Source organism: Podarcis tiliguerta (assembly GCF_965153285.1).
Source record: "Podarcis tiliguerta genome assembly, chromosome: 2".
NCBI lineage: Eukaryota > Metazoa > Chordata > Lepidosauria > Squamata > Lacertidae > Podarcis > Podarcis tiliguerta.
In genome coordinates this window covers 116,637,020-116,663,180 of record NC_139535.1, presented here as the reverse complement: position 1 = coordinate 116,663,180, position 26,161 = coordinate 116,637,020, and the positions used below count along the sequence as shown (strand labels likewise).

General features: G+C 45.3%; 1 protein-coding gene across 5 annotated transcripts in view; it reads right to left on the bottom strand.

Annotated features, from left to right (window-relative positions):
* The window catches only part of B4GALNT1 (beta-1,4-N-acetyl-galactosaminyltransferase 1), a 40,264-nt gene extending 20,857 nt beyond the window's left edge, over positions 1-19,407 (bottom strand). Inside the window, exons 1-3 of one of the 5 annotated variants that reach the window (XM_083427612.1) lie at positions 19,104-19,363; positions 12,904-12,981; positions 2,032-2,151 (exon numbers count right to left, since the gene is read on the bottom strand). Coding sequence is in view for 3 of the 5 variants with exons in the window: in XM_083427607.1 (XP_083283733.1) it covers positions 12,904-12,956 (53 nt within the window). In the remaining 2 variants the exon portion in view is untranslated. Of the gene's footprint in view, positions 1-2,031; positions 2,152-12,903; positions 12,982-18,772; positions 18,910-19,103 lie in introns of all 5 variants that reach the window. The other 4 variants (XM_083427607.1, XM_083427608.1, XM_083427610.1 and 1 more) reach the window with 4 other exon arrangements.
* Positions 19,408-26,161: the final 6,754 nt, after the last annotated feature.

Here is a 26,161-nt window from a genome sequence, read left to right as displayed (position 1 = left end):
TCTAATGCACCGCAATCATGAGTGAAAATAAGGCACAAGGTTGAGCAATATCTTAATATTTTGAATTACAGTGGTTTTTAAACTCCATAGTTCTATCAAGTTACTTGTGCATTGCAACGTTCTTCTCATCTTTTATGGTCATAAAAGCTATCTCCCAAACATTATCATACCATTGCATTACTGTACTACTAAAGTTGGGGGATTTCCAACTGACAGCAATTGCTCATATGACTGCTGTCAAGAAGCAAGCTATGGGCCAGATTGAACTAACCCAGTACACTAACCGAAGCCGACACAAGGGCTCCTGTGAGCACACCAGGGCAGGGCAGCTTCTTCCACTCTCCTTCTCCCGATCAGCTCTGGAAAACCTCCAGAACAGCGCACTGGGGGAGGAAAGGAGAGGTCATTCTGTCAGGCAAGCAGAAATGCTTGCACTAATGGAATGATAACAACCGCGCAACACTGAATTCTTCTGGATATATTCCAAATCTCTTTCAGCAACAATTCCTTATGAGTCCAAGAAGGGCCCTCTTTTGTAAATGATTTGGCACATTTCTAAATAAGTAGAAGAAATGCAAACTTGAAAAAGGAAGTGTTACCATTTCAGCTGCTAGAGTAAGGTAGGAACACAATCAAAGACAAAAGCCTCTGCTTGATTATTAGCCTCACTCGATTCCATAAGCAAGGACCGCCAGTCAGGGCTTGTCCACACTTCTGTTTGTACCTGCCTCTCCCTCCGGGGAAAACTTCACCACTTAATCAGAGCAAATGTCAATCAACTGAAGCAGACGTCAAGTTTTCTGTGGATTGAGGTTTGCTCTGATTTTTCTAGGCATGGGACAAGCGAAGTGTGGGTGCACCCTCATTTACCCTCTTTTTCATTAGACATCACATTGACATCACTTCTGCTCTTAAAAAAAGTCCCCGTCTCCTACACCCGGCCCTGGGCGAAGAGGCATCAATTCCCATCCTTGCGGAGAGTTGCCTGCACGCTGAAGCCTGCGCGGGCTGAGCTCAGCGCGCCCAGGCTTGGCACAGCTCTCTGCAAGGCACGGGAGCCTGGCGCTGGGCTCCCGCGGCTTGCGGAGAGTTGCCTGTTTTGGGGTTGGGGGAAGCTCAGGCTTCCCCTGACCCAGCCCTGCGCCTGGGGGGGAAAAAATAATTCCCCCCCTTTATTCCCCCCCCAAAAAACTAGGTGTGCCTTATGGGACGGTGCGTCCTATAGGGCGGAAAATATGGTAATTCATAAAGCTATCCATGACTACTTGCCATGAGAATGCATATTATCTACCAGTATTGGAGAGCCCAGGACCTCCCATTGCCTTAAAATAATCTTACCCAAGGGTGTTTTCTCTTCTTGGGAGGGGGGCACCTTTCACACATTATTATTCTGTCCTGGAAGCAGCATTGTCCTGCTTTCTCATCAGATTTTGCCTAAACTTCTGGTGCTGGTGCATCTGAAAGCACATACTTTTTTCTTTTCTTGAAAATCCTGTTAAGTGCATGAAATATTCCTTCTTAACTAACATCCACAGCACTGAATCAAAGACAGTTCTAGCACCCAAAGTATAATGTGGTTGTTACATAATTTGAATGCAGAACCTACAGCAGCCAAGAAATATATCTGCACTACAGAAAACAGCCTTTGACAGGGAGAAAACAAGGATTCCACAAAGATTCCTGTCATAGTGACCTGGTTTCACACATCATAGTGAGCCTAACCATGGCTTAGCACGCTCTCCAGAAAGGAGACTGTGGCTATTGTACTTTGCTCCACCTTGGTCATTCTGCAACTGAGCCATCCCAAGCCATGGTTTGGCTTAGTGTGTCATCTGAACCAGACCTAGTGAGAGAAAGATACTGGGGCACTTCAGCTGGTCCACAGATTTGCGTGGCTGAATCACAGTGTAAGCCAGACTGGCCTTCTTTAGTAAGGTGAGGTCTTCTACCTCCCTGCTTTATTTCAAGCAAGTGATACTGGAGGTGAACTGTGAATGGGAAGGTCACACAATCTTTCCTGGAAAATTTTACCTCAATTCCAGGTATGTGGATGCAAACTGTGGTTACTGAAAAGGGGAAGAAAAGAACACTCTGTGCATGATCACAGGCACCGTTTTCTCTGACATGATTCACACCTTCCAAGATCAAGACCTGTAATTAAGAAAGAAATTCTAGGCAAAATCTAGCCCAAATTGATCAGAAAGTTATCAAGAGGTTGTATGCTATGCCTGAACTCCCATCATTCATCTTATCAGTGATCTCTGCTCACAAAGTCAGTTATCTCTTCAAATGCAGAGATGCTCGTCATTATTTTACCACATCCTGCCCCAGCTTTGTGCAAAGCAGCTCTAGCCCTTTGAAGCCAACAACCCTGCCCAGCTCCACCAGAAAGTCACACACCAGCAACATACAACCCTCCTGCCTTGGAAAACTACAATCAAGAAGTGGGATGTAAATGTTTGAAATAAAGTAAATAAATAGAGGGGACATGAAAAAAATACACATGCTGCTCCTTAGGTAGGTCCATTTTAAACTTGGAAAATTGTGGCAACAGACCAAGAGTGAGAACTCAAACTCCCATCAGCCCCAGCCAGCATGGACAAAGGTCAGAGTCAGAGACGATGGAAGTTGTAGTCCCACAACATCCAAAGAGTCTCAGGTTCTCCATCTCTGCAACAGAAGGTGCTGGTGCTAGTTCAATCATCTCTGGTTTGTTCTAGGGTAGCATCCTGATTCACCAAACACATCTCCGCTAAACTTTTTACAGGTAACCAGGCTGGGTCTGGTTAACAGATAAATGAACAGGCACAGGCACACAGTGGTGGACCTCAGACTCCTCCACTCCTCACCCCTTCCAGAAATGCAAGAAGCCCTGACACTGACCCATGGAACCCAGGATGTGCTCAAGGAAGAGAGAAAGGCACTCTGCACATGCTCAAAGGCCATTTAATCTCCAATTGTTTCTTGAGTTTCCTGGGCACAACTTGGAACCATGTTCCAGGTCTAAGAGCCAATTCATACATGTGGCTTAAGTTGCCACCATAGTCTTAAAAAAAACGTTCTTAACTTCCTTTCTTCATTCAAAATCTACATTAGAAAATACCTTTCTCAAGCAATGTTTAAGATCTTAAAAAGAAAGCAGTGTGCAAGCTTTTGCCTTCTCCAGAACTATTACAGTATTCAGTAGACAGAAAGGGGGAAGCGAAATGCCTGGTGTTGAAATCATGAATGGAGTCTGAATTTAGTCAGAAAGACCATGGAAGGAGGTTGCAATATTCAAATGAGGCTCTATTAGGTGTTTTGCAGGGCTTCTGGGAAAAAGAAGCATACAATGGTTGACACTCCAATTTTTAGAAATATAAGATCCAGTTGTTAATCACAAGTGTATCATTTTCTACTTTTGCAAAATACACAGGTTTCCTCTCACCAGTCTTGGTTTTTTTTATCATCTAGATGATACCTGTATAGAAGAACTCAGAAGCTCGCATGCTACTTGTAGTATCTTGGTTGGCCTAATAAGGGTATTGCCCTAATGTGGATTTTGGATTTTCTTCTTGTGGGTCAACACAACTACATTTGGAGGAGCAGAGAAGAATTTGCCATGCAATGAGCATTCTGTCCAAACTTCAGCTTCACATTTGCATTGCAAAGCATAACAAAGAGTCTTGTGTTGAAAAGCAGGGTGGGAGGGACCTGCAAAAAGACAATTTGCTTTGGAGAATGCTACATTGATGCTACATTTCTACATTTAGAACAGGAGCCTGTTTGTTCAATCCATCCTTTCCTTCAAATATTTTTCTTTCTCTTCCTTTCTTCCATCCTCAAAGAAAACCACCAACTCTGTTGGGCAACTACTTTACAAGTCTTTCTCTATCCCGGGGAATATTATTTTGGCAATCAGGGATACTGAGGTTCCAGACCACTTTCCCCCACAAAAACAGAGTACCAGCCATCACGAATGTTATCCAGGTTGCTGGACCACATATAGCTACCAAGTTTTGCCACTTAGTCCTCAAACACCATTACAGTGGTGCCTCGCAAGACAAAAAGAATCCGTTCCGTGAGTCTCTTCGTCTAGCGGTTTTTTCGTCTTGCGAAGCAAGCCCATTAGCGGATTAGCGCTATTAGCGGTTTAGTGGCTATTAAAGGCTTAAGGGATTAGCGGATTAGCTGCTAAAAGGCTATTAGCAGCTTAGTGCCTTAGCGGGTTTTCCGTCTTGCGAGGCATTCGTGTTGCGGGGCACCACTGTATTTCAAAAAGACAGGTAAATGGGCAACATAGTATGCAAAAATATCCCTGGCTATTTTACAACAACACTTACTTCTGCTTCTGCCCACAAACACCTCCCCCAAGTTATATTGATGACATCTTCATCATCTGGACCCATGGGCAGGAGACTGTACAGTACTGTACAGTTGTACCTCGACTCCTGAACACCTTGGGAGTCAAACGTTCCGGCTCCCAAATGATCAAAAACCGGCAATCAATTTCCCGGTTTTGGGACGTTCTTTTGGAAGCCGAACATCCAACTAGGCTTCCGATTGGCTACAGGAGCTTCCTCAGCCAATCAAAAGCTGCGCTTTGGAAATCTAACGTTTCGGAAGTCAAATGGACTTCCGGAATGGATTCTGTTCGACTTCCGAGGTACGACTGTACACTAGGACTAGTGAAAAAATATTCACCTCACCATCAACCCAAGCATAGACCTGTCCACATGGAGGTTCGTTTTATGGATGATACTGCAAAACTGCATAGTAGACAAATAGGCACCAGCTTATAATAGAAACCAGCTAACTGCAAAACATGTTTGCACACTTCTTGCTTCCATCCAAAGCATAACACAAGATCTTCCATCTATATCCAAGTCCTGGATTCAGCCACATTTGTTCCAGCTTGTTGGATGGGGATGTGCACTTGAAGGATTTATATTAGACATTTGCTACAATGAGACACCACCCAGACAACACCATTACAGGATGTTAACAGGGTATGGACTTTCTTCTTGACTAACCGAATCCCGTTAGTTGCTCAGAATCCTGCTGAGACAATTTGGTTTTTCTGCCTCAGTGGAAGGATTGCAAACAGCAGTCCTGAATCAGCATATTGGTCCTTGTCCAAAATACTGACCTCATTCCAGAACCCTGGGATCTTCCTATTGTTTGGGTCATCACCCACCCTTGGTGAAGGCCATAACTACAGTTCAGGGCAGTATGAACAAACATCATGTGTGAACGTGCAGGGAGTAGGGCCTCATGACAGCCTGCCAGCTTATTTGCCAAAGGGATACATGCCATCAACGATTGCCTTCAGTACAGGACAAACATTGAAATGCAGACAAACTGGTCACAAATCTGATGCAATAAATTGCAATATTCAGAAACCAGTGGGATAACATTTCAGCTTTATGAGACAGTATACCGCTTTTTTGGGAAGTGCCTTTCTGCAACAAAGGCATTGCGAAAGGAGGCTGCAATGTAATAATAATAATAAGCCACCCATCTGGCTGGGTTTCCCCAGCCACTCTGGGCAGCTCCCAACAGAACATTAAAAACATGCTAAATCATCAAACATTAAAAACTTCCAAAACAGGGTGAAATAGCTGAATTAGAAAGTTATTTGGCTCTATCAGCTGGGTTTGAATCACAATAACTGTTTCCTGTCCCACTAAAGGTAGGGATAAGAATAGCAAAACCGGGGCGATTATCACCAAACTACCGCTGAATGGTAGCTTTTCCTATCATAAATTTTATACAGAATTATCAGAGACAGTACTTTTTGCATCTCATGGTCATTTGGTCCCATTTTCATGCACACCCCAGTATGTCCACGTGAGTCTGAGTGTGGGAGCAGGATGGAGGGAGAAATGTTTATGCTAGGATGAGTCTGCTAGTTTGTTCCGGGTGCCGTATGGCTGTTATAATTATTGTAATGGACTAACACAGCCAACTCCACTGGAGGATGTGGGATCCAATGTTTGTAGCAACCTTAGATCCGGCTGTGATTACATCATAGCTTTCACTGCGCATGATTCTACCCCTATCTGGTGTCCCAAGTATATGGCTATGCATGTCTGTCCTCACTTTCTGAGTGACAAGCTGTTTCATAGGTACATGCCCCACTAAAAGTTCTGTTTCCTTTGGAAGTAGGTCACAAAAGGTTTGTGGCACCTTGCTGCCTAGAAAAAAAACATCAGAATCTTGTGGCACCTTAAAGACCAATGAATACATCATAGCATAAACTTTCACAGACAATAGTGCACTTCAACAGATGCATGAAATGTTATCCTGAGTGATCGACTTTTGCAATGCTTTTTCTAACACCCTCACTCTGTTAATAGACTGCACTGTACAACTGATGAAAGCTCAAGATAGCAAACTCATTCCCAATTTGAATTTAACAGCCTTTGTATTGCAACATCACACTAGAAAGTTAATTAGTGGTTAAAGCTGCAAGTTGCCTTGTTTTCAGATCTGGTTTACTTGTCTCACCAAGAAATCGCCTGAAAATCATAGCCAGTGGCCATGCAATTGCAAAATTACAGAAGTCATTCCAGACAGAAATCACTGCAGTGATCTCCTGCTCTCAGAATAAGCCAACCAGAAATTGACAGGGTGCAAATCAGATTCGTAGCAACGAAGAGCACATCATCACCAGCAATATTGTGAAATGGACAGCTAGTCTGAAGTCCATTAGTGTCACATCTGATTTAATAGCAAACACAGCTAGAAAGAAGATGTGCGTATTTAAAGGAGCTAGGGAACGTCTAAAGTATTAAATAATTGTTGTTATGCACTCACAGAATCCCAGTTTGGGATCTAAACCAGACATGCAACAAAGCCAATCTCAATCACTTCGCTGCTATTAGGATATGATGGTCTCCCAACAGCCTTATTTAGCCTCTAGCTGAGCTCCAATCATTACTCTGACCCAGGCCTGCTCAACATCTGACCCACAGAGCAGAACACAGTCTCCAGGCAGATATTTTTGCCCACCAGATGCTTCTCTCTCCCCCAAAAGGTTTAAGGCGTTTCGGTCAGTGGCAAAATCAGGTTAACCACATGCCACCAAAATATGATTATACAAGAAACCCTCAAAGCAGTTGACAAAAAGATTAAAGAAAAAATACAATACATTATTGACACCATGATTTTAGGATAAATACGACCCCCCCTTGTCCCCCTCCCCAAAGCTACATGCCACTGGAGGGGGGAGGGGGCTGGATCAGGACACTTTAACCCTTTCACCTGCCATCATTTCCCCACTCTGAATTGCCCTCCCCATGTAGCTCCTATTTGCCCTGCAGGAAGGAAATGGTTTGACCCCAAGTCCCTAACAGGTCACCATACATGTCTGGTGAATAGTGTTCACTCTGGTCAGCTGCTGCAAAGTCCTACTGTAACCCTGCTTACTTTTTGTTTTGGAGTTTTGTTTTCCCTCTCTTTTCCAAAAATTCCAATCAAAACTCAAACATCATAGTTTTGGGTCTTCTCTCAGCCTCTCCATCCCCATACCACTTCCTAGAACAAGAATGTAAGTGAGTTACCAGGGGTCTTGTAAAGAACAGTCAATCAAACAGCCAGGACAGAGTGCAGCAGTTATATTTACATGGGCTTGGCAGGGTGATTGTGGAACAACTCCTAAATAAGCCCCACCTCATCCTTTTTACTGCACATTCATGGTAATCTGTGCTTGTGAGGCCATCGTGGTCGTCACACGTGATCCCACTTCCAAAGCTATTTGCACCTGCAAATGACAATTTGGGGCAGCAGCAGCACCAGATTTAAGGTGGTGCAGGCACAGGGTGCCAAGCCAAGGGGGGCACAAAACTGAGAAGATGCATTTGGGGGCATAAAAGTTTGGGCTCGCACAGGGTGCCATATTACGAAAAATTACCATAGCCCACCCCTGAGGGCAGATGTATTATTTCACAAGCTCAATGAGTGCATATCCTATCACTTTTTCTAACACAAATGTTCCTTGTTTATTCTTGTTCTGTTTTGGTTGCACTTTGGCTCCTCCAGCCAGCAGTAATGTGGTAGCATTGGGGAAGCATCACAGAACAAGCCAAGCAGTATAAATCCAGCACTAGAACATGTTGCAGAGCACACACGTGTGTGGGGGGGAGCTGTAGGATTGCCACCTCACCCACCAGAGATCCTATCTATAGCTATAAGCTCTGAGGCAATGGGAGAAGATTCTGTCGCAGTCCCCATTCTGTTCCTTCACTACCCCTTTGCCTTCCCTCTTCCCCTCCACCAGCTGCAAGAAGATGTCCTTGAGGAAGTTGAGCAAGGGGACCAGGGGAGAAGCAGCAGCTACATCATTTATTGCTTCCTCATACCTATTATACCTACAGCCAGGATAAGGAAATCACACTAGCGATTGCCTGAGCAGATAATGATATTGTGACATACGTGTAAAAGAAAAACAAATTGACTCTAGGATCTTGAGAACAAAGAAACTGACAACTCATGGAGAGGAGTGGGGCTGAGGGAAAGTCCTTCCTGGAAAGTGATACAACTCATAAACTACATGCTTAAATAAACTTCCTCCAGGTGAAATCATTCCAGCCTCAGCCCTTCCATCAGAAATCTCTGGGTGAAGCCAAACATTTGAGTCATGTTAGTTATCCCATCCTAGGGATAGAGAATTGGGAACCTCAGAGGTTCAATCTGGCTCCCAGGTGCTTCCCATGCCAAGGCTGTATCTTCTTACCCTCTCCTCCAATGCCAAGACCACCTTCCCTAATAACATTCCCTCTAAGAGCCCGCATCTCCGACTGAGCTGGGTAGGGAGAAGGCTCTAAAGCCCAACTCTGCTGCCATTTACTATGGGAAGTAAGGCATAAACAAACCCTTTGCCTCTGTGTCCTGGGCTCACATGGGAGTCTGAGGCTCATCCACATCGCCATTTGCTCCGCTGCTCCCCCCCCCCCGGGGAAACCTGATCTTCAGCCCTGAATGGGAACAAACAGCAACAACTTAACAGCTTGATTGTATAAAACCTCTCAGCAGTTTACAAAAAAAAGATACAACATACAATTATGAATAAAAAAGTAACAATAATAATTTAAGGCCAACGCATACAGAAAGCCATCAACTGTCTCCACAATACAGTGGTGCCCCGCAAGACGAATGCCTCACAAGACGGAAAACCCGCAAGACGAAAGGGTTTTCCATCTGCAGAGGCGCTTTGCAAGACGAATTTCCCTATGGGCTTGCTTCGCAAGATGAAAAATGACGAAAAAATTGATATTTTTTTTTTGCTCCAAAACCCCTTATTCTGAATCGCTAAGCTGCTAAAAGCATTTTAGCAGCAAAACCGCTAATCCCCCCCCTTAAAAAGCCGTTTTTAGCCCTTAAAATGTCAATAGCGCTAATAGCGCTACTCCGTCAATGGGCTTGCTTCGCAAGACGAAAAAACCGCAAGACGAAAAGACTCCTGGAACGGATTATTTTCGTCTTGCGAGGCACCACTGTAATTCATCACGAATCTGCAAGAGTAGAATATGGTGATTTGAGGTTCTTTCAGGATTTAATACAATATCTATCGAGATTCATTATCTGTGTGGGGTGTGCATGCATGTGTAGATGTACATACTTTGCTCTCAAGAAGCAGAAAGAGAACAGATTGCTACAGATTGTAGAGGTTACTTTGCACACAAAATAGTAATAATGGGGAAATTACTGCGTATACTGAGAAAATACAATTAAGTGATGCTTAATTTAGCAATAAAGTCAAAATATGGCTCAACTGTGGTCACCTCCCACTGTTCTCAGAATGGCCAAGGCATCAGACGCTACTCCTTTGAACATTTCACAAACTATGACACTTTTTGACATTGCAATACAGCAGTGACATCTTGGCAAACTGATTATTGCTTTGTCCTTTCTGAGACAGATTTCATTAAGTTCCACTATATTAGAAGTCAAAACACAGAAACCTTTTGAATATAAAAATTGCTAACCTTGAGCTCCAGTACTCGTCAAATAACCAAATTGTTGTTACATTTTTAGTTAATAAAACATTTACAATACCTGGGACGAAAATCTGCACTGGTTCAGTCACAAAAACGATGCACAGCAATGCTGGAAGCTGTGGTCCAGAAATATCCACTGCAAGAATCCACTGCAACATTGAACACTATTCAGAAACTTCAGCTGGTGCAGAATTTGGTAACCAGGTTGCTCATTGGAGCAAGGCAGTTTGAGCATATTACACCAATCCTGGTTGAACTGTACTAGCTGCCAATTAGTTTCTGGGTCCAGTTCAAAGTCTTAACTGTCTCAGGACTGCAATTGCTCAAGGTCTGCCTCTCCCCATATGAACCTACCTGGACGCTATGATCATCCCCTGAGGCCCTTCAAGGGCCTCCTCCATGAGAAATCCAGAGGATCAGTGGCATAGTATGGGTTGCCAGCCCCCGGGGCACGGCCCCTTCCTGCAATCCAGTATTGAACCCCATCATTGTTACTAATGAACTTACAAAGTGAAAAAAAACTGCATGCCTAGTTCATTTCATCTCCATTTAAAGGCAGAAATTGTGTTTGTTAAAATTGTGTATTGCTCTCTTCCTGCTCAAAGCAGCACCTATGGGATGCCCAGGCTTCCTCCCACTGGGGTAGTAGCAAGCTCAGACCTGATTAGTTCCATAGAAGCGATTACATTAGGACTTGCAGTCCATTTGCTGGCCGTGCCTGAATTATTAGCAGGCACTGCATAATTCTCAAGGCAGCCTTTTTTTTAATGTATTTTTTATTAAAGATGTCTTGTTTACAAAGTATGTGCAATGTCTCTTTTTTCAAGGAACATTTTCTACAGGTCTGTGTGGCGTTTGCCTCCTAGGTGGGTCACAAGGAAAGGGTTAAATGAGTGTGATGTCATTGGCCAGTGAGAACCGGAGGGGAGGAGGTGGAGTTAGAGAGAGAGTTGGTGTTGTTTGAAAGTCAGTTGACAGTTGGGAATTGGAGAAGGAAGAGGGAGGTTGAGTCTGTGGGTTGGTCAAGTTGTGTGGTGAGAGAGCTGTTAGGTGGAGTCAGATAGATGGTTGGGATAATCAGTTTGAAGTTGTTAGGAGACGGAGCGGAGACGCAAACCCGGTTCCCCAGATTACAAGACTACCGCTCTCAACCACTGCACCACACTGGCTCTTTGTTGAGACATTAGTGTTACATTAGGGGGGGAGGGGAAAAGAGGTGGAGGGGGCCATGGTGGGTGAGGGTGGGGTATCAGCCTGTTCTTTTTTGAAAAAGTCTCATTTCACTTCTCTTCCATGTTTGTTTCAGCAGGTACTAGTCATCTGCACCCATTCTTTCATATAATCACCAATAACCCCCTCCTCCTTCCCACGTGCACTAAGAACCACACATACACACCCTCCTTCTCCATCCATATGCTTGCACACATGGTTCAAACTGCACATGGTTCAAAATGTAAGCTCCACCAAGTTCAAATACAATTGTGTCAAAGCCTGAAATCTTATACAAATTCAAGTCAGTGACTGCACACAAAGGGATCCACAACAACCCCTTTAAGCAATTAAAAGTTGGAATTTAAATCCCATAGGCTTCCAAGGGATAACACTCAAAATGTTGGTTCTTCTGACCTGCTGGATTTCTGCCTGTCATACATCGGTTAAAGGTACATAAACTCTGCCAGGGGGGGAAAGGTGCCAGTCTTTATGCTCAAGGTTACCTTGCATATACATGATGGCACACATACACGGCCACAGCACCCTCAGACTCAAAGCCTTGCAGGGCTTTAAAAGCCTAACTGATCTGGGAGAATCCACTGCAGCATTGCTGAAGCTAAGCAGGTGCAGTTGAGTTCAGATCAGTCCCCTGGGTGGAAGATCACAGGAGCCCAGTTCAAAAGTTACACAATACCAACCTAAGTTCCCTTGGGTAGAAAGAGCAGAGATAATAACAAGAACATCTGCAAGGAGCTGCTATCCCATGCCCCAACTTATCATGCATGTCCCAGGCTGCACCACCTGGTGTCCTCAGGCAGTGATGCATGCCAAAAGACACATACCTTACAGACTTTCACCAGAGGGCCAGAGGGCAGACATGCATTGTATTAAGGGCATGGCTACTTGGCTTGGCTCCACACATGAATTTGTCTTACAAATAGGGCTAGGGGAGCTCAGCTTGGGTATGAGCAAGGTATTCTCATCTGTTTCTCTGCTTTACTGGATTTATGAGCCCCAGTACTGGGACTGGTCTGGATTCTTTTCTTGCCTCTGGGTGCCTTTTTAGGTTCAAAGCTAAGTTAAAATCTCAACAATTACTGTGCCAAGTTCAGTCACCTTCCACCCTTCCACTTGATAAACGGGATCCTGACAGAACAGATAAGCTCCAAGTTTGTTAATTATTGCTTATCTCACAGGTCACATTCTTCTGCTCTCCAGCTTCCAGGTTAAAAGAATAAATAAAACAGTTAATAAAATGCTTGGTTTAAAACAAGTTAAAATCAATTAAAACTCGGTTGAAATCTGTGGAGCTCTGGAGCTGGCTGCCCTTTCAGGGACTGAGCAAGGGATTAATGTTTGCGGAAGAGCAACAGCTCTGGGGCTGTGCATCTGCTTTGCATGCAAAGGCCTTAGGTTCCATCCCTGGTATCTCCAGGCAGGGCTGGAACGCTCCCCCTTCTGAAACCCTGGAGCACTTCGGTTAGTCAGTCTCAACCATCCTAAACTTGAGATATTTAAGGCAGCTTCCTGTTTAATGAACAAAAATATTTTCTAGTCTGTTGTTGACATCAGAAAGGTGAAAGTTATTTATAAATGATGGAAGTTTGAGGTTGCGTGTAGGACTTTGAGATATAGCGGTTAAGATTGTCTGAAGAAAGAAGAAAGAAAATTCAGAGTCACACAGAAAGTGGTGAACCCTCCCAGCTCTCACCTGGGAGCTTTCGTTTCTTCTTCCAGTTTCTCACTCAGGGTCCCTCCATCCATCCACCACCTTCATGTGTGTGTAATCCTGGAACCCAGTAATGGCCCAAAGCAGAGGACACCAAAGGAAAACAAAAGACAAGAGAAGAAATAAGATGAAAAGGAGGGACATATATATGAGAAAAGAAACAAAGGGAAAATAAAAATAAAACAGGACTTTCAAATTTTTGTTTGTCAGTTGCCAAAAAAAAAACCTATTCAAAACATTCACTCTGTTAAGCAATACTTCCCCAATCTTCAGACCCATATGTCTCAAAAGCATTCCTTTTCAAACAAAAAGTCCAAAAAGGGGTTCTCTAGTTGTTGTTACTCACAAATATCAGCAATGAATTTTCTGTAATCAAACCTATATGTCAGGGACAGTGCCAGAATTACAAAAGTCATCTCAGTTTCTCATTTAATCCCAGAATGTCCCTATTTCCCCTGCGAGTGCTGCTGCTGCCGAGCTCAAAAAAAGAGGAAGATCCGGCACTTATCCTGAGCAGCCGAGGAGGCAAGGGAGCCCCTGTGGCCTCCCCATGGCCGCTGCTGCTGCCCCACTTCCTTGGGCAGCTCATAGCAGCTGCTAGAGAGCAGATGAGAAGAGGCTGCCACTGCCGAGGCCCAGCCCTGCGTGAAGTGCTGGCTCTGAGGGGCAGGCAGAGGGCAAGGGCCTCCCTGGGAAGGAAGGAAGGAAGGGGGAGCAGAACGGAGCGCAAGGAGTCTTGATTTTAAAAAACCACAACTTTGTGCATCTACGTCTAATCTTGCCCCTTTGCCCAGCATGGACAAAGGTCAGAGTCAGAGACGATGGAAGTTGTAGTCCAACAACATCCAAAGAGTCTCAGGTTCTCCATCTCTGCAACAGAAGGTGCTGGTGCTAGTTCAATCATCTCTGGTTTGTTCTAGGGTAGCATGTGACCTGATTCACCAAACACATCTCCCCTAAACTTTTTACAGGTAACCAGGCTGGGTCTGGTTAACAGGTAAATGAACAGGCACATGCACACAGTGGTGGACCTCAGACTCCTCCACTCCTCACCCCTTCCAGAAATGCAAGAAGCCCTGACACTGACCCATGGAACCCAGGATGTGCTCAAGGAAGAGAGAAAGGCACTCTGCACATGCTCAAAGGCCATTTAATCTCCAATTGTTTCTTGAGTTTCCTGGGCACAACTTGGAACCATGTTCCAGGTCTAAGAGCCAATTCATACATGTGGCTTAAGTTGCCACCATAGTCTTAAAAAAACCGATCTTAACTTCCTTTCTTCATTCAAAATCTACATTAGAAAATACCTTTATCAAGCAATGTTAACGATCTTAAAAAGAAAACAGTGTGCAAGCTTTTGCCTTCTCCAGAACTATTATTCAGTAGACAGAAAGGGGGAAACGAAATGACTGGTGTTGAAATCATGCATGGAGTCTGAATTTAGCAAGCCTTCAGAAAGAACAGGAAGACAGAGGGAACAGAATGGATCTTGATTTAAAAAAGAAAACTTGGTGCATCTACATCTAATCTTGCCCCTTTCTAAAAATAAATAAATTTCTGGGTGAGTATTTCTTTTTGTAAATCTACCAAGTAATAAGATAAAAATAAAATAAAGGGGTTTTCTCAGGATGGGGGAGGGCATGTGTGCTATGTCCCATTAGGGAGGTGGTGGTTCCCGCCCATCTTCTGATGGGAAATGCTCTGCAAGGGGGGGGGGGTGTACAAAAATGGGGGGTTCAAGGAGGGGAGAGGAGTGAGAAATGTCCCTATTTTCATCTGAGGAATGTTGGAGGGTATGCCTACATTTAAGCACTCTTACCACTTAGTCATGGAGAATCCTGGAAATTGTCATTTGTTAAGGGTGCTGAGAAGTGTAGCTCTGAGAAATCAGCAACTTTAAACTACATTTCCCAGGATTCGTGACTGCTAAGATTGCTTAACATGTTTGGTGTGGATGTGATTTATGTTTGCTTCATCCACACTATACATTAACACACATTTAAAACACATGACTTTCCCTAAAGAATCCTGAAACCTTAACAAGCCACAGTTCCCAAGATTTCGGAGGGGGAGCCATGTGTCCTTGGAAGGTGGTGGACTCTCCTTCCTTGGGGGTTTTCAAGCAGAGGTTGGGTGGCCTACTGTCATGGATGCTTTAGCTGAGATTCCTGCATTGCAGGGGGTTGGACTAGATGGCCCTTGCGGTCCCTTCCAACTCTATCATTCTGTGATTCTATGACTGTACAGGTCAGCAATGCAGCTGAAGAACGGAGGTCAACCACCAACTCCAAATAAATGGCAGCAACATCCTCCAAAGTTCAGGATCCACTAAAATTAAAAAGAACACATACAAATGAAAGTAACCCATTACCAAGTTTGGGGTCCCAGCTGATTGAAGTATCAGAGGTGGGAGGAAGAGAATAAAACACTGAGATCCAGTTAGGAGAATAACAAGAACAGATAACTGCAGTATAGAAATGGGAAGAGCTTGCTGCAAAAATAACCAAGGGTTCACTATTGCAAAGTACAAAAGAGCTATTTGGCTATATGAAAAGAATAATGAGAGGAAATGCGGAGTTCGAACTTCCCTTTCTTTTGCAGAAATAGGCTCTGGAACTGGGGAAATTAAGGAAGCTTGTTCAAAGAGTCCTTCCAACCTCCCACCCATGCTCATCAAGAAGTACCGGCAGCTAGTGACTGGGCTGTGTGACAGCCCCTCCACCAACCTGAGGAGTTGCTGAGGATTGTCCTATCAGCCAGCCCTTGGGTCTTCATCTGCTGCTGCTGAATGCCACGCAGGCTCTGAGCAAGACCTCCCTCAACCAGGATGTGATTATGGATGAGGAAGCTGATTTGGTTTGTTTCACTGAGAATCAAACAGCCAGGACAGAGTGCAGCAGTTATATTTACATGGGCTTAGCAGGGTGGTTGTGGAACAACTCCTAAATAAGCACCACCTCATCCTTTTCACTGCATATAGAAGCCTAACAAACAAACGTTTTTTCTGCAACCTCAAACCCGTTTTGCAGGTCTCTTCTCTGTGGGCAGCCTGGCTCCTCCCCGGCTTTACCTGGGAGTAAATCCCACTGAACTCAATAGACTTCCAAATCGACTTGCTTGGGATTGGGCAAAAGGGGAGTGGGGGAGAGAGGAACCTTAGCTAACTTTGCAAAGCTTGCAGAGGCAGCTGCATGCACCTTTGCCTTTTGTGGAGGATGGCAGCACGAGAACGGGCATTTCTGCAGTGGCTCCCCATTTGTGAAATGCTCTCCCCAGGGAGGCTTGCCTGGCACCTTAATCGCATATTAAGGTGCTGCTTTTGACCTTTAAAGCCCTTCACGGCCTAGGACCCTCGTACCTACTGGACCGCCTCCCCCGGTATGCCCCACGGAGAGCCTCAAGGTCCATAAAAAACAACACCCTAGTGGTCCCAGGCCCTAAGGAAGTTAGATTGGCTTCAACAAGAGCCAGGGCCTTTTCAACTCTGGCTCCGGCCTGGTGGAACGCTCTGCCTCATGAGACTAGGGCTCTGCAGGATCTGATTTCTTTCCGCAGGGCCTGTAAGACAGAGTTGTTCCGCCTGGCCTTTGGCTTGGAGCCAATTTGATTCCCTCCCTCCCTCTCATTCTTTTTTCTTTTCCTTCTCCTCCTGCGATGAGGCTACATTTTAATATTTTAATGTTCCATTATTTTAATGTTGTATTTTACTTTTGTTTTTTAAGTTGTAATCATTCATCTTGTTTTTATTATTGCTTGTAAGCCGCTCTGAGCCCGGCCTTGGCTGGGGAGGGCGGGGTATAAATAAAAAATTACTATTATTATTATTATATCTTTAGGCACCAGGCAAAGACGTTTCTCTTCAACCAGGCATTCAGCTGATTAATATTCTATGGCTTTTAAAATGTGTTTGTGGGGTGGGAGTTATTGATTTGTTTCTGTTTCTGTTAGATAAAGGAATATTTATAATAATATAAAAGTGTATAAGCATATATCATCCTGATATTAATCATCCCAAAATTAAACAATGAACAGTTACAAATGGAAAGGCCTGGGAGGGTGGAAAAACCAGGGCTGACCAGGTATCCCCCCCCCCCATCTTTCAAGTTGTTTTCATATTTGTTTCCATAAAATTGGGGAATTCAGAAACTTTGAGGGGGGATATAGTTACCCCCAGTTTATACCCCATCTGGACTTCCAATCGCTATGAACAGTTCCAAAAATGTCTTTGGTTGCCCATTACAAGCCATTTTATAATACGTTAATTTGATTATTATGAAAGTTCTGATTATTCCACACTACGATTATTGTTGGCAGGGCAACTCACATCTTGTGGTTTCATTAATTATTTGTAATATAATTACAAACAAGTTTGACTCAATCTGCTATTCTGTTCACATAAACTTTCTTCCACAGTTCACAATCTGACCTGTTAGAAGGAAGGATGAAGAACAAAGTTCTCTTCTGATTCGGATAATATGGTGGCCTAAAGTGCCAAGATAAGGCAGGGCAGCTAACAGGCCTTGAGGGACGGCAGTGGGTTACGGAATCTCTGTGCCAAGATCACTCACTCTCTGTCTATGCTTAGGAGGCCTCATCCAGTGTCTGGCTGTTTCTTATATGGAGCTAACCCCCCCCCCCCCCCAGGTAGGCAGGCTCCAAAGGATGGGAGTCGGGGAGGGGGATGTAAATTCTGACAATCCAGAAGAGACTAGGTGGTTACAAGATGGAATGGTTGCCATGTACAGAGCAAAATTAGCAGGGTCTGTGGTGAATGTACTCAGCCATGAAGTTTACCAACACCACATATACAAGATTAGAATTAACACACAGGAATGGAGTTAACTCCAATCCCAATTCCATGTTAGACAGAAACATACTTCACTGTAAGCATGAACTGAAAAGATGTGCACGTGTATACACAGCCACATTTTTTATTTACAATGATCCTATATTTGCCAACTCAGAAGCAAATCCCACCAAGTTCAATAGAACTAAGGCTGCAATGCTAACCTCACTTGCCTGAAGTACTACTGAATTCAATAGGTCTTACTTCTGAGGAGACACAGCTAGAACTGCAGCCTGAGTATGCAAAGAAACACGATATGGAGCTGCAATCTGACAAGCACACAGCTGAACAAAGGTCTCACTAGACACCGTGATTTCTGAGTACAAAGACATAGGCTTGGGTTACAAGTCAGTCTAACTTATGTGACAGTTGGCTATTGGGGTTTTTTTTAAAATAAAGAAATCACACACACCCAGAAATGCAGTAGGAATAAGAATCCAAACCCAGTTTCCTAATCTAAGTCATGCCCATACGGCACATGTGCTCTGAAACAGGCAACTGGCCTTGGACCATGAGTCTTATGTAAACCTTGTTGACAGCAGCTGTACAATTCCTCTATAGCCATCCCTGGGTCTGGTTTCTGGCAGATCAGAGATATACCTGTGCCATTCAGACAAAAGGCAGCTCCCATCTCACCTTCGCTTTCTAGGCAGGTCGGCCCACTATTGAAGCACATTCAATCCTGGACTGGAAGGGAAGAGAATCCCTTTCCGAAACATGACTGCATCCTGGGGCCTGTTCCCAGGGCTACCCTTTGGTTGGTAATTCAATTAGCAAGCTCTCTTTGGAATAAATCCCAGGCATAAATGAGACGGTAAATTCTATCATGGGAGGCGGGGGAGAGCCAGAAAGCTAAAAGAAATGCCACCTGCACTTAGGACTCGCCCCCTCCCCACATGACCAAATAAATAAAACCCGGTGATATTATAAAGAATTAACCCATCACTCCTCTATCAAGCAGCATTCAGGTGACAAGGGGAGGCGAAAGCTCTTCGTCTCCTGTACCTATAAAACGCCATTGGGAACGAAATAATTGGCTCCACACCATCCGCATCTGTCCTCCATCGGGACCGGATCCAGGCCTGCTGTTGCCACCGCTCAGGCCCAATTGTGACAGACTCGTCTATCCCCGCACCAAAAGACTGCAATGATGAGAGAGATATATAAAATCTCTTTTTAAAAACCTGTCCAGCCAATCAATGCAGTCGATTCGCTGGGCTCCGGCCCCCACCCCCGCCAGCCCCACCTAGCTGCAAATAACAAAAGCCGGGCTGGTCCGGGCATCGGAGCGCTGAGACGCCGGCTAGCCCTCCGCGGACGCGGGCAGAGACGGTACCTTGGTCCCGAGGAGAAGGAGGAGGAGGATGCGAAATAAATCGGAGGAGCTGTGCACGCTCAGCGCTGCAGCATCTGCCTCGCCCCCGTCTCCCGTGCCATTTTCACATCGCCGCTGCGCTTCCTCCTCTCCGACCTCAGGGCAATCTTCCGGCTTCCAGATTTCACATGTGGCAGGTTTTCGTTTTGCTTGGAAGGAATAACAGGTACCCTGCTAGCAGAAAACCACTAGCCCCTCCGCCCAAGGAAGCGAGCAGGCGGGGAGCAGCCGGGGGAGCAGCTCCGCCCCGCCCCTAGCGGCCCAGCCGGGAATCGGAGCAGGAGGAGTCTGCGCGGCAACAACCGCGACCCCGAGTTCACACGTGGCGCGCGTTGTGGGTGGGTGCAGAAACAGTTCCCACTCGCCCACTTGCATGCATGCATGCAGCCACATATGGGCATCTCTCGGGCGCTCTAGCGGGGAGGTTTAACGACTAAGAACAAAAGATAAAGGCTTCCTCACGCGTCAAGAGTTAACATTTAAACTTTCAGCGTTAATAGAAGCATAGAATTGTAGAGTTTGGCTTCACACCCAAATCGTCTCCCAAGACTGATATATGCCAACCAATAAGATCAATAACAGAACCATGGAATTATAGGGACAAGAGTCCAGCGGCCTGCAATGCAAGTCTCTTTGGCCCAGTGCTGGATTTAGGTACTGTATAAGCTTAACAAGCTATACCTTAGGGCCCCCAGAACATTTTTGGGGCGCCTCCAAAAATTCAAAGAAAAAAACCCTGGGTGTACATTTCCAAAATATAACATAAAAAAACAAATAAAATAAAACCTACATACAGCAACAGTGTTTTGTGTTGTGTAGACTCCTATGATGTAAGTACAGTGGTACCTCAGGTTACAAACACCTCAGGTTACAAACGCTTCAGGTTACAGACCCCGCTAACCCGGAAGTAGTACCTTGGGTTAAGAACTTTACCTCAGGATGAGAACAGAAATTGTACACTGGCGGTGCAGCAGCAGTAGGAGGCCCCATTAGCTAAAGTGGTACCTCAGGTTAAAAACGGTTTCAGGTTAAGAACGGACCTCCGGAACAAATTAATTTCGTAACCAGAGGTACCATTGTAATGGGCCCCACCTGCTAGCCTGCTCCCTAAAATATCACTGGTTTGCTCATTTCTGTATATAGGGTGCATACATTCTGCATGGATTGGTTGCGTGGCAACATGTTCATATGGCTCTTGATACCTATTAGATCCATAAATTACCATATAGCATATATTCAACACAAAAAACAGGGACAATTTGTTGTTGACAAAGCTGGACATATAAAGGGTCCCATTACCTTCAGTAGCTATGGGCCTCATCAAACCTAAATCCGGCCCTAGGCAGACACAACATGGGGCTTGAACCCACAACCCTGAGATTAAGAGCATGCGGTTGTGATCACCTTGGTGAGGCTTTAGCATACATCGCTCCCTCCCTGCTTCCTTGACATTTAAGTCACAACACCAGAGATGAGGGATCTCTTTTGGTTCAAGGGGTGCATTACCTCAAGGGAAATTACATACCAGTGGCAGGCAGTTCCAGAGGCAAAACATGGGGGGAGCAACAAATATGCCTCTTAAGGTATGTCCCATAAGCCAAAGTCAGAGATCTTGATAGATACAGATCTCCTGCTTAAGTAGTTAAGGAGGAGAGTGCAGGGCTGGGCCATTAAACACGGGACCTCAGGAGAGTCCTGGAGGGCAGGCAGAGAAACTTTGTGAGGTTATTTGGCCCCCTAGGCCTGAGGTTCCCCACCTCAGCTCTCCACACTTCTTTCTGAGTACATAGGATTATACTGTGAATTCCTGTTTGCCATGCAGCTGTTAAAAGCACAGAAGCCCTGCCAGGAAAGAGAGTTGGCAACTTCCCCCTTTTCGCTTAGAGAACAGGAATAATAGCAGAATGCCTGTTATACAGAGAAAATAGAGTGAAGATTGCAAAGCATCTCATGTACTAGATCGGTATATAAATGAGGGGTGTTATAAGCTTGGGGCTGTTATGCCAGTTTTCTAAACTTGCTTTTTAACACACACAAGTAGGTGGTGCTTCTGTGGTGTTACAGGGATGGGGCTCAGCTGCCCAGCCTTTGGGGTTGAGATGTGGAGGCACATGGAGAAGGGCCTCAGAAAATGAGAAGCAGAGCTGCGTGTCTTCCACGTATTGCTGCAACGTACTCTAAACCATCAGCAGTTTCAAGTAGATGTTATGCAGCACAGGAGATAAAACTGATACGGAAGGGGGGGGGCATGTCTTCTTCACCTCCTTCTTCGCTACAATATATCCATTTATTTCCAATTGTCAATGTCAAAAGGGACTAAAATCTATAAAATTCATAGAAAATCAATTTCTCTAGGACTCCATGACACCTTCCCTGTCCCCCATAATCCCTCAAGCAAGGTGTCAAGATCCTAATCCTGTCAAATCACTCTGCCAAGCCTTTCCTCTGGGCAATGCCAGGTGGCAGACTATGCATACATGGACCATTGTCTTCTCATCACCTGGACTCAGGATGTGCTTATCTGCGCATATCTCCAGCTCTGCATATTCCCCCCTCCCTCCTCCATATGTTAATCCTGTGTAACCCAACCTCTTCTTAATGTATTCATGATGTAACTGGGATGTATTTTGCACTGTATTCTGGGACATGGAGGGAAGTTTCAAAAGTTCATGTCACCCCTTTCTCGCTATTCAATCTCGCCTTGAACCTGTTGCGCAATAAACTTGGATCTTCTGCAGTTTGCTCCTGTCTCCGGCTGAACTCATTTTCCTCCGCAGGGACCCGCGGACTTAGTCCGACGAGCTGGGTGGCAGAGCAGCCTCGCACCCAGATTTTACAGTAACAAAACTGAACCCCAATGAAGGCTCCACGGGGTTATCATGACCATCCAAGTAGGACTGGAACCACTGCAAATCTGCGTCACCCACCCCTAGTTCAGACAGCCACTCCAGAAGGATACCATGGTCAACCGTAGCAAAAGCTGCTGAGAGGCTGAGGAGAATTAACAGGGACACATTTCCCCTTTCTCTCTCCTGACAGAGCTCATCATAGACAGCGACCACAGCAGTTTCTATGCCAAAACTGGGCCTAAACCCTGATTGAAATGGTTTTTAGAAAATCAGTTTCCTTAGAGAGCACCTGGATCTGGTCTGTGATGAGTGCTTTTCCCCCCCTAGAAAAACAGGTGCCAGTACTCATTGCTATTTTTCAATAAAATGAGGTGCCAGAACTCACCATAAATAGCTCCCTTGTTCTCTTATACAGTCATACCTTGGGTTAAAGTCGCTTCAGGTTGTTGTGAGGATAAAATGAGGGGGGAGAGGAGAACTCTGCGCACCACCGTGCAGGAAATGGGGGCTATAAATGTAATTATGTGATTTGTACATGTGATAGGAATTTTATGGTCTTAGATATATGGCAATCTTCAAAAGTGTACCAACCAAGCACGTACATAGATCAGCACAGGAAGACCAACCTGGAACCATTTTGATTCCTAAACTGAGTAAATGTTTTCTCTACAAGGTCAAAATGAGAAACTTCCCCATTGTCTCTTTCCTCACAAATCCTGTCTTAAGGGCACATTTAAGATATGAATAGGGTGTGAGCCTGTGACCTGGCCCAGGAACTAAGTATTTATCACTACAAAAGACTAGCCAGGCTCCCCAGGCAATCCAATCAAGTAACCTGCCAGACAGGAGATAAACAAGGACAGGAGAAAAACAATATTCAAATTTCTGTTTTAAGACCACCTTTTTTGTGATGTAGGTATGATGTATCTGAGGGGTGGTCTTAGGTTACACCCCTTCTGTGATGTATGTATGATGTTTCTGGGGGTGGTCTTGATCTACAGGGTGGCAATTTCAAAAGTCTTTATAAGGCCTTGCACGCCATTTTTCTGGGTCCTCCTCTTTTCCTGTTGCAACAGTTCAATAAAGATCAAGCTTACTAGCTGCTTGGCTTCTCAATATTCTCTGGTTGGCCTCTGTTATCTTCTCCTACCAATAGGGAACCTATGTAAGGACTCTATATGGGCTCTTGGATACCCCATAAGGGAAAAGGGCAATTTTTGTTTACAACATACCCCACCGATCTGACTGGTCTGCCCCAGCGACTCTGGGTGGCTTCCAACACGTATAAAAACATAATAAAACTGTTAAATAGTGGGTGAACATATCAGATGACACAGCGATTCTTCAAACAGCTCTTGCTTATTCACAGGCCAGGCCAGAACTGAACAGCAAACAGCTCAGCCGGCCTGCTTTTATAGGCAGCCGGCTGTCAACATTGTAGCAACAACAACCCAGGGTTTCCCGCCTAAACTGACGTGGACCTGAGTGAAAACTATATACATGATACTCCTGGTGGCTAGGGTAAAAACATTAAACGCTTCCCTATTACAGGGCTGCCTTCAGAGGTTTTATAGTCGCTCATCTCCTTGTCACCTGTAGGGAGGGCATTCCACAAGGAGGCTGCCACCACCGAGAAGGCCCTCTGCCTGGTTCCCTGCAACCTTACTTCTCTCAGTGAGGGAACCACCAGAAGACCCTCGGAGGAGGACTTCAGTGATGAATGAATGGAGGTGAAAACACACCTTCAGGTATACTGGGCTGAGGCAGTTTAGGGCTTTTAAGGTCAGCACTGATACGGAAGGGGGGCGGGCATGTCTTCTTCACCTCCTTCTTCGCTACAATATATCCATTTATTTCCAATTGTCAATGACAAAAGGGACTAAAATCTATAAAATTCATAGAAAATCAACATGCCAATTTGCTCAATTTCTCTAGGACTCCATGACACCTTCCCTGTCCTCCATAATCCCTCAAGCAAGGTGTCAAGACCCTAATCCTGTCAAATCACTCTGCCAAGCCTTTCCTCTGGGCAATGCCAGGTGGCAGACTTGCCGATCAGAAGGTTGGCAGTTCGAATTCCCGCAATGGGGTGAGCTCCCGTTGTTCGGTGCCTGCTCCTGCCAACCTAGCAGTTCAAAAGCACATCAAAGTGCAAGTAGATAAATAGGTACCGCTTCGGCGGGAAGGTAAATGGCGTTTCCGTGCGCTGCTCTGGTAAGCCAGAAGCTGGTCATGCTGGCCACGTGACCCAGAAGCTGTACGCTGGCTCCCTCGGCCAATAAAGCGAGATGAGCACTGCAACCCCAGAGTCGGTCACGGCTGGACCTAATGGTCAGGGGTCCCTTTACCTTTACCTTTTAATACCTGCTGAGTCTCCTGATGCACTCTTGGAGAACTATAACACCCTTATGCAAGAGTTCCACCAACACCTAACCTGGAATAACAGTGCACCCTTGAGGCAACAACAGCACCACTCCAAGCCAAGGTTTGACAAGGACTGTGTTAATGCCAAAAAAGTTATTGCTTATGTATCCAAGACCAAGCCAACAGCTGCAATGGACCTCCTCCAAGAGAAGAGATACTACAAGCATCTGCTGGCACGCAAGAAAAGGGAAGTCATGAAGAACACCTGCACATGACTTATCCAGGCAGCCAGATCCAATGATTCAGCCACATTTTGGCATATTGCATCTAGCCCACAAACCAATGGCCCAACCATGATGGACTGTCACATCTCCCCAGGGACCTGGGAGGCTCAACTTCAGGAACTCTACTCGGAAACCTCTGCTAAAGGTGGAGGCTCTAGTCCAGGCACCCCCAACCTTCGGACCTCCAGATGTTTTGGACTACAATTCCCATCATCCCTAACCACTGGTCCTGTTAGCTAGGGATCATGGGAGTTGTAGGCCAAAACATCTGGAGGGCCACAGGTTGGGGGTGCCTGCTCTAGTCAAACTATAGAGAATCTGCCTATGTGGGCACTAGTGACGGTGACAGAGATTAAGAACCTGGTAGCTCAACTAAGACTGGGGAAGGCCCCAGGGGAAGACCTAATTCCTCCAGAGGCCATTAAAAACAATATGGACTTCTGGGCCCCTATTCTGGCCTCACTCTTCACTTGCATCGACACCCATGGCTGAGCCCCCAAGGACTGGGGGCTTGTAATCATTGCCCCTATATATAAAAAAGGAAAAAGGGATGATCCTGCAAACTACAGACCGATTAGTCTCCTTAACGTAATTAGCAAACTTTACACAAGACACCTACAATGGAAATTTCACGACTGGATGGAACAAGAAAATATACTTGCAGAGGAGCAATCTGGCTTTAGGGAAGGTCAAGCCACTATTGACCAGTGCCTAGTACTCCATCATCTCATTGAGAAGTGCTCTTCCCACAGCACAACCTCCTTTTATGCTGCTTTTATAGCTCTCAAAGCAGCATTTGATTCCATACACCATCGCCATCGTGCTGCTGCCGCTGCCACTGTTGTTGTTGTTGTTGTTGTTGTTGTTGTTGTTGTTGTTTCAGCTTACTGGAGATTCTGTAGCTGTCCGAGGGGCCCTGCTCCAGTTCCTTTTCTTAGGAACTAGATGCAGGGGTTGGAGGAGGGAATAGCAGAATCGTAGAGGTGGAAAATACTATGAGGGTCACCGCAAGATTGGGGGGGGGGTACTGCAGACCATTGAGTACTGCCAGAAAAAGGCACTGTCCACAAGAACCCACTCAAGAACCAGGGAAGGGAGATTAGCAACTGGTTGGTAGTTACTTAGATTTTCCAAATCTAGGAACGGTTTCTTGAGGAATGGTTTTACCACTGCCTTCGTCAAACAGGCAGGGGCCACTCACTATTGTAAAGGGGAATGAGCTACCTCCCTGGCTCAACCAGCTGTCCCCTCCCCGCTAACTTCTATCAACCAAGAGGAGAAAGGGTCCAGAGTGCAAGTGGTCGCTCTGACCAATCCAAGTAACTTGTCCACATCCTCAAGTCTTACTAACTGAAGCTCATCAGATATATCACATCTACTCTCTCCTCTTTTCCGGGCTAAACATACCCATCTCCCTCAACCGTTCCTCATAAGATTTGGTTTCCAGACCCTCAATCATCTGGGTTGCCCTCCTCTGCACATGTTGCAGCGTGTCAATATCCTTCTTAAATTGTGGCACCCA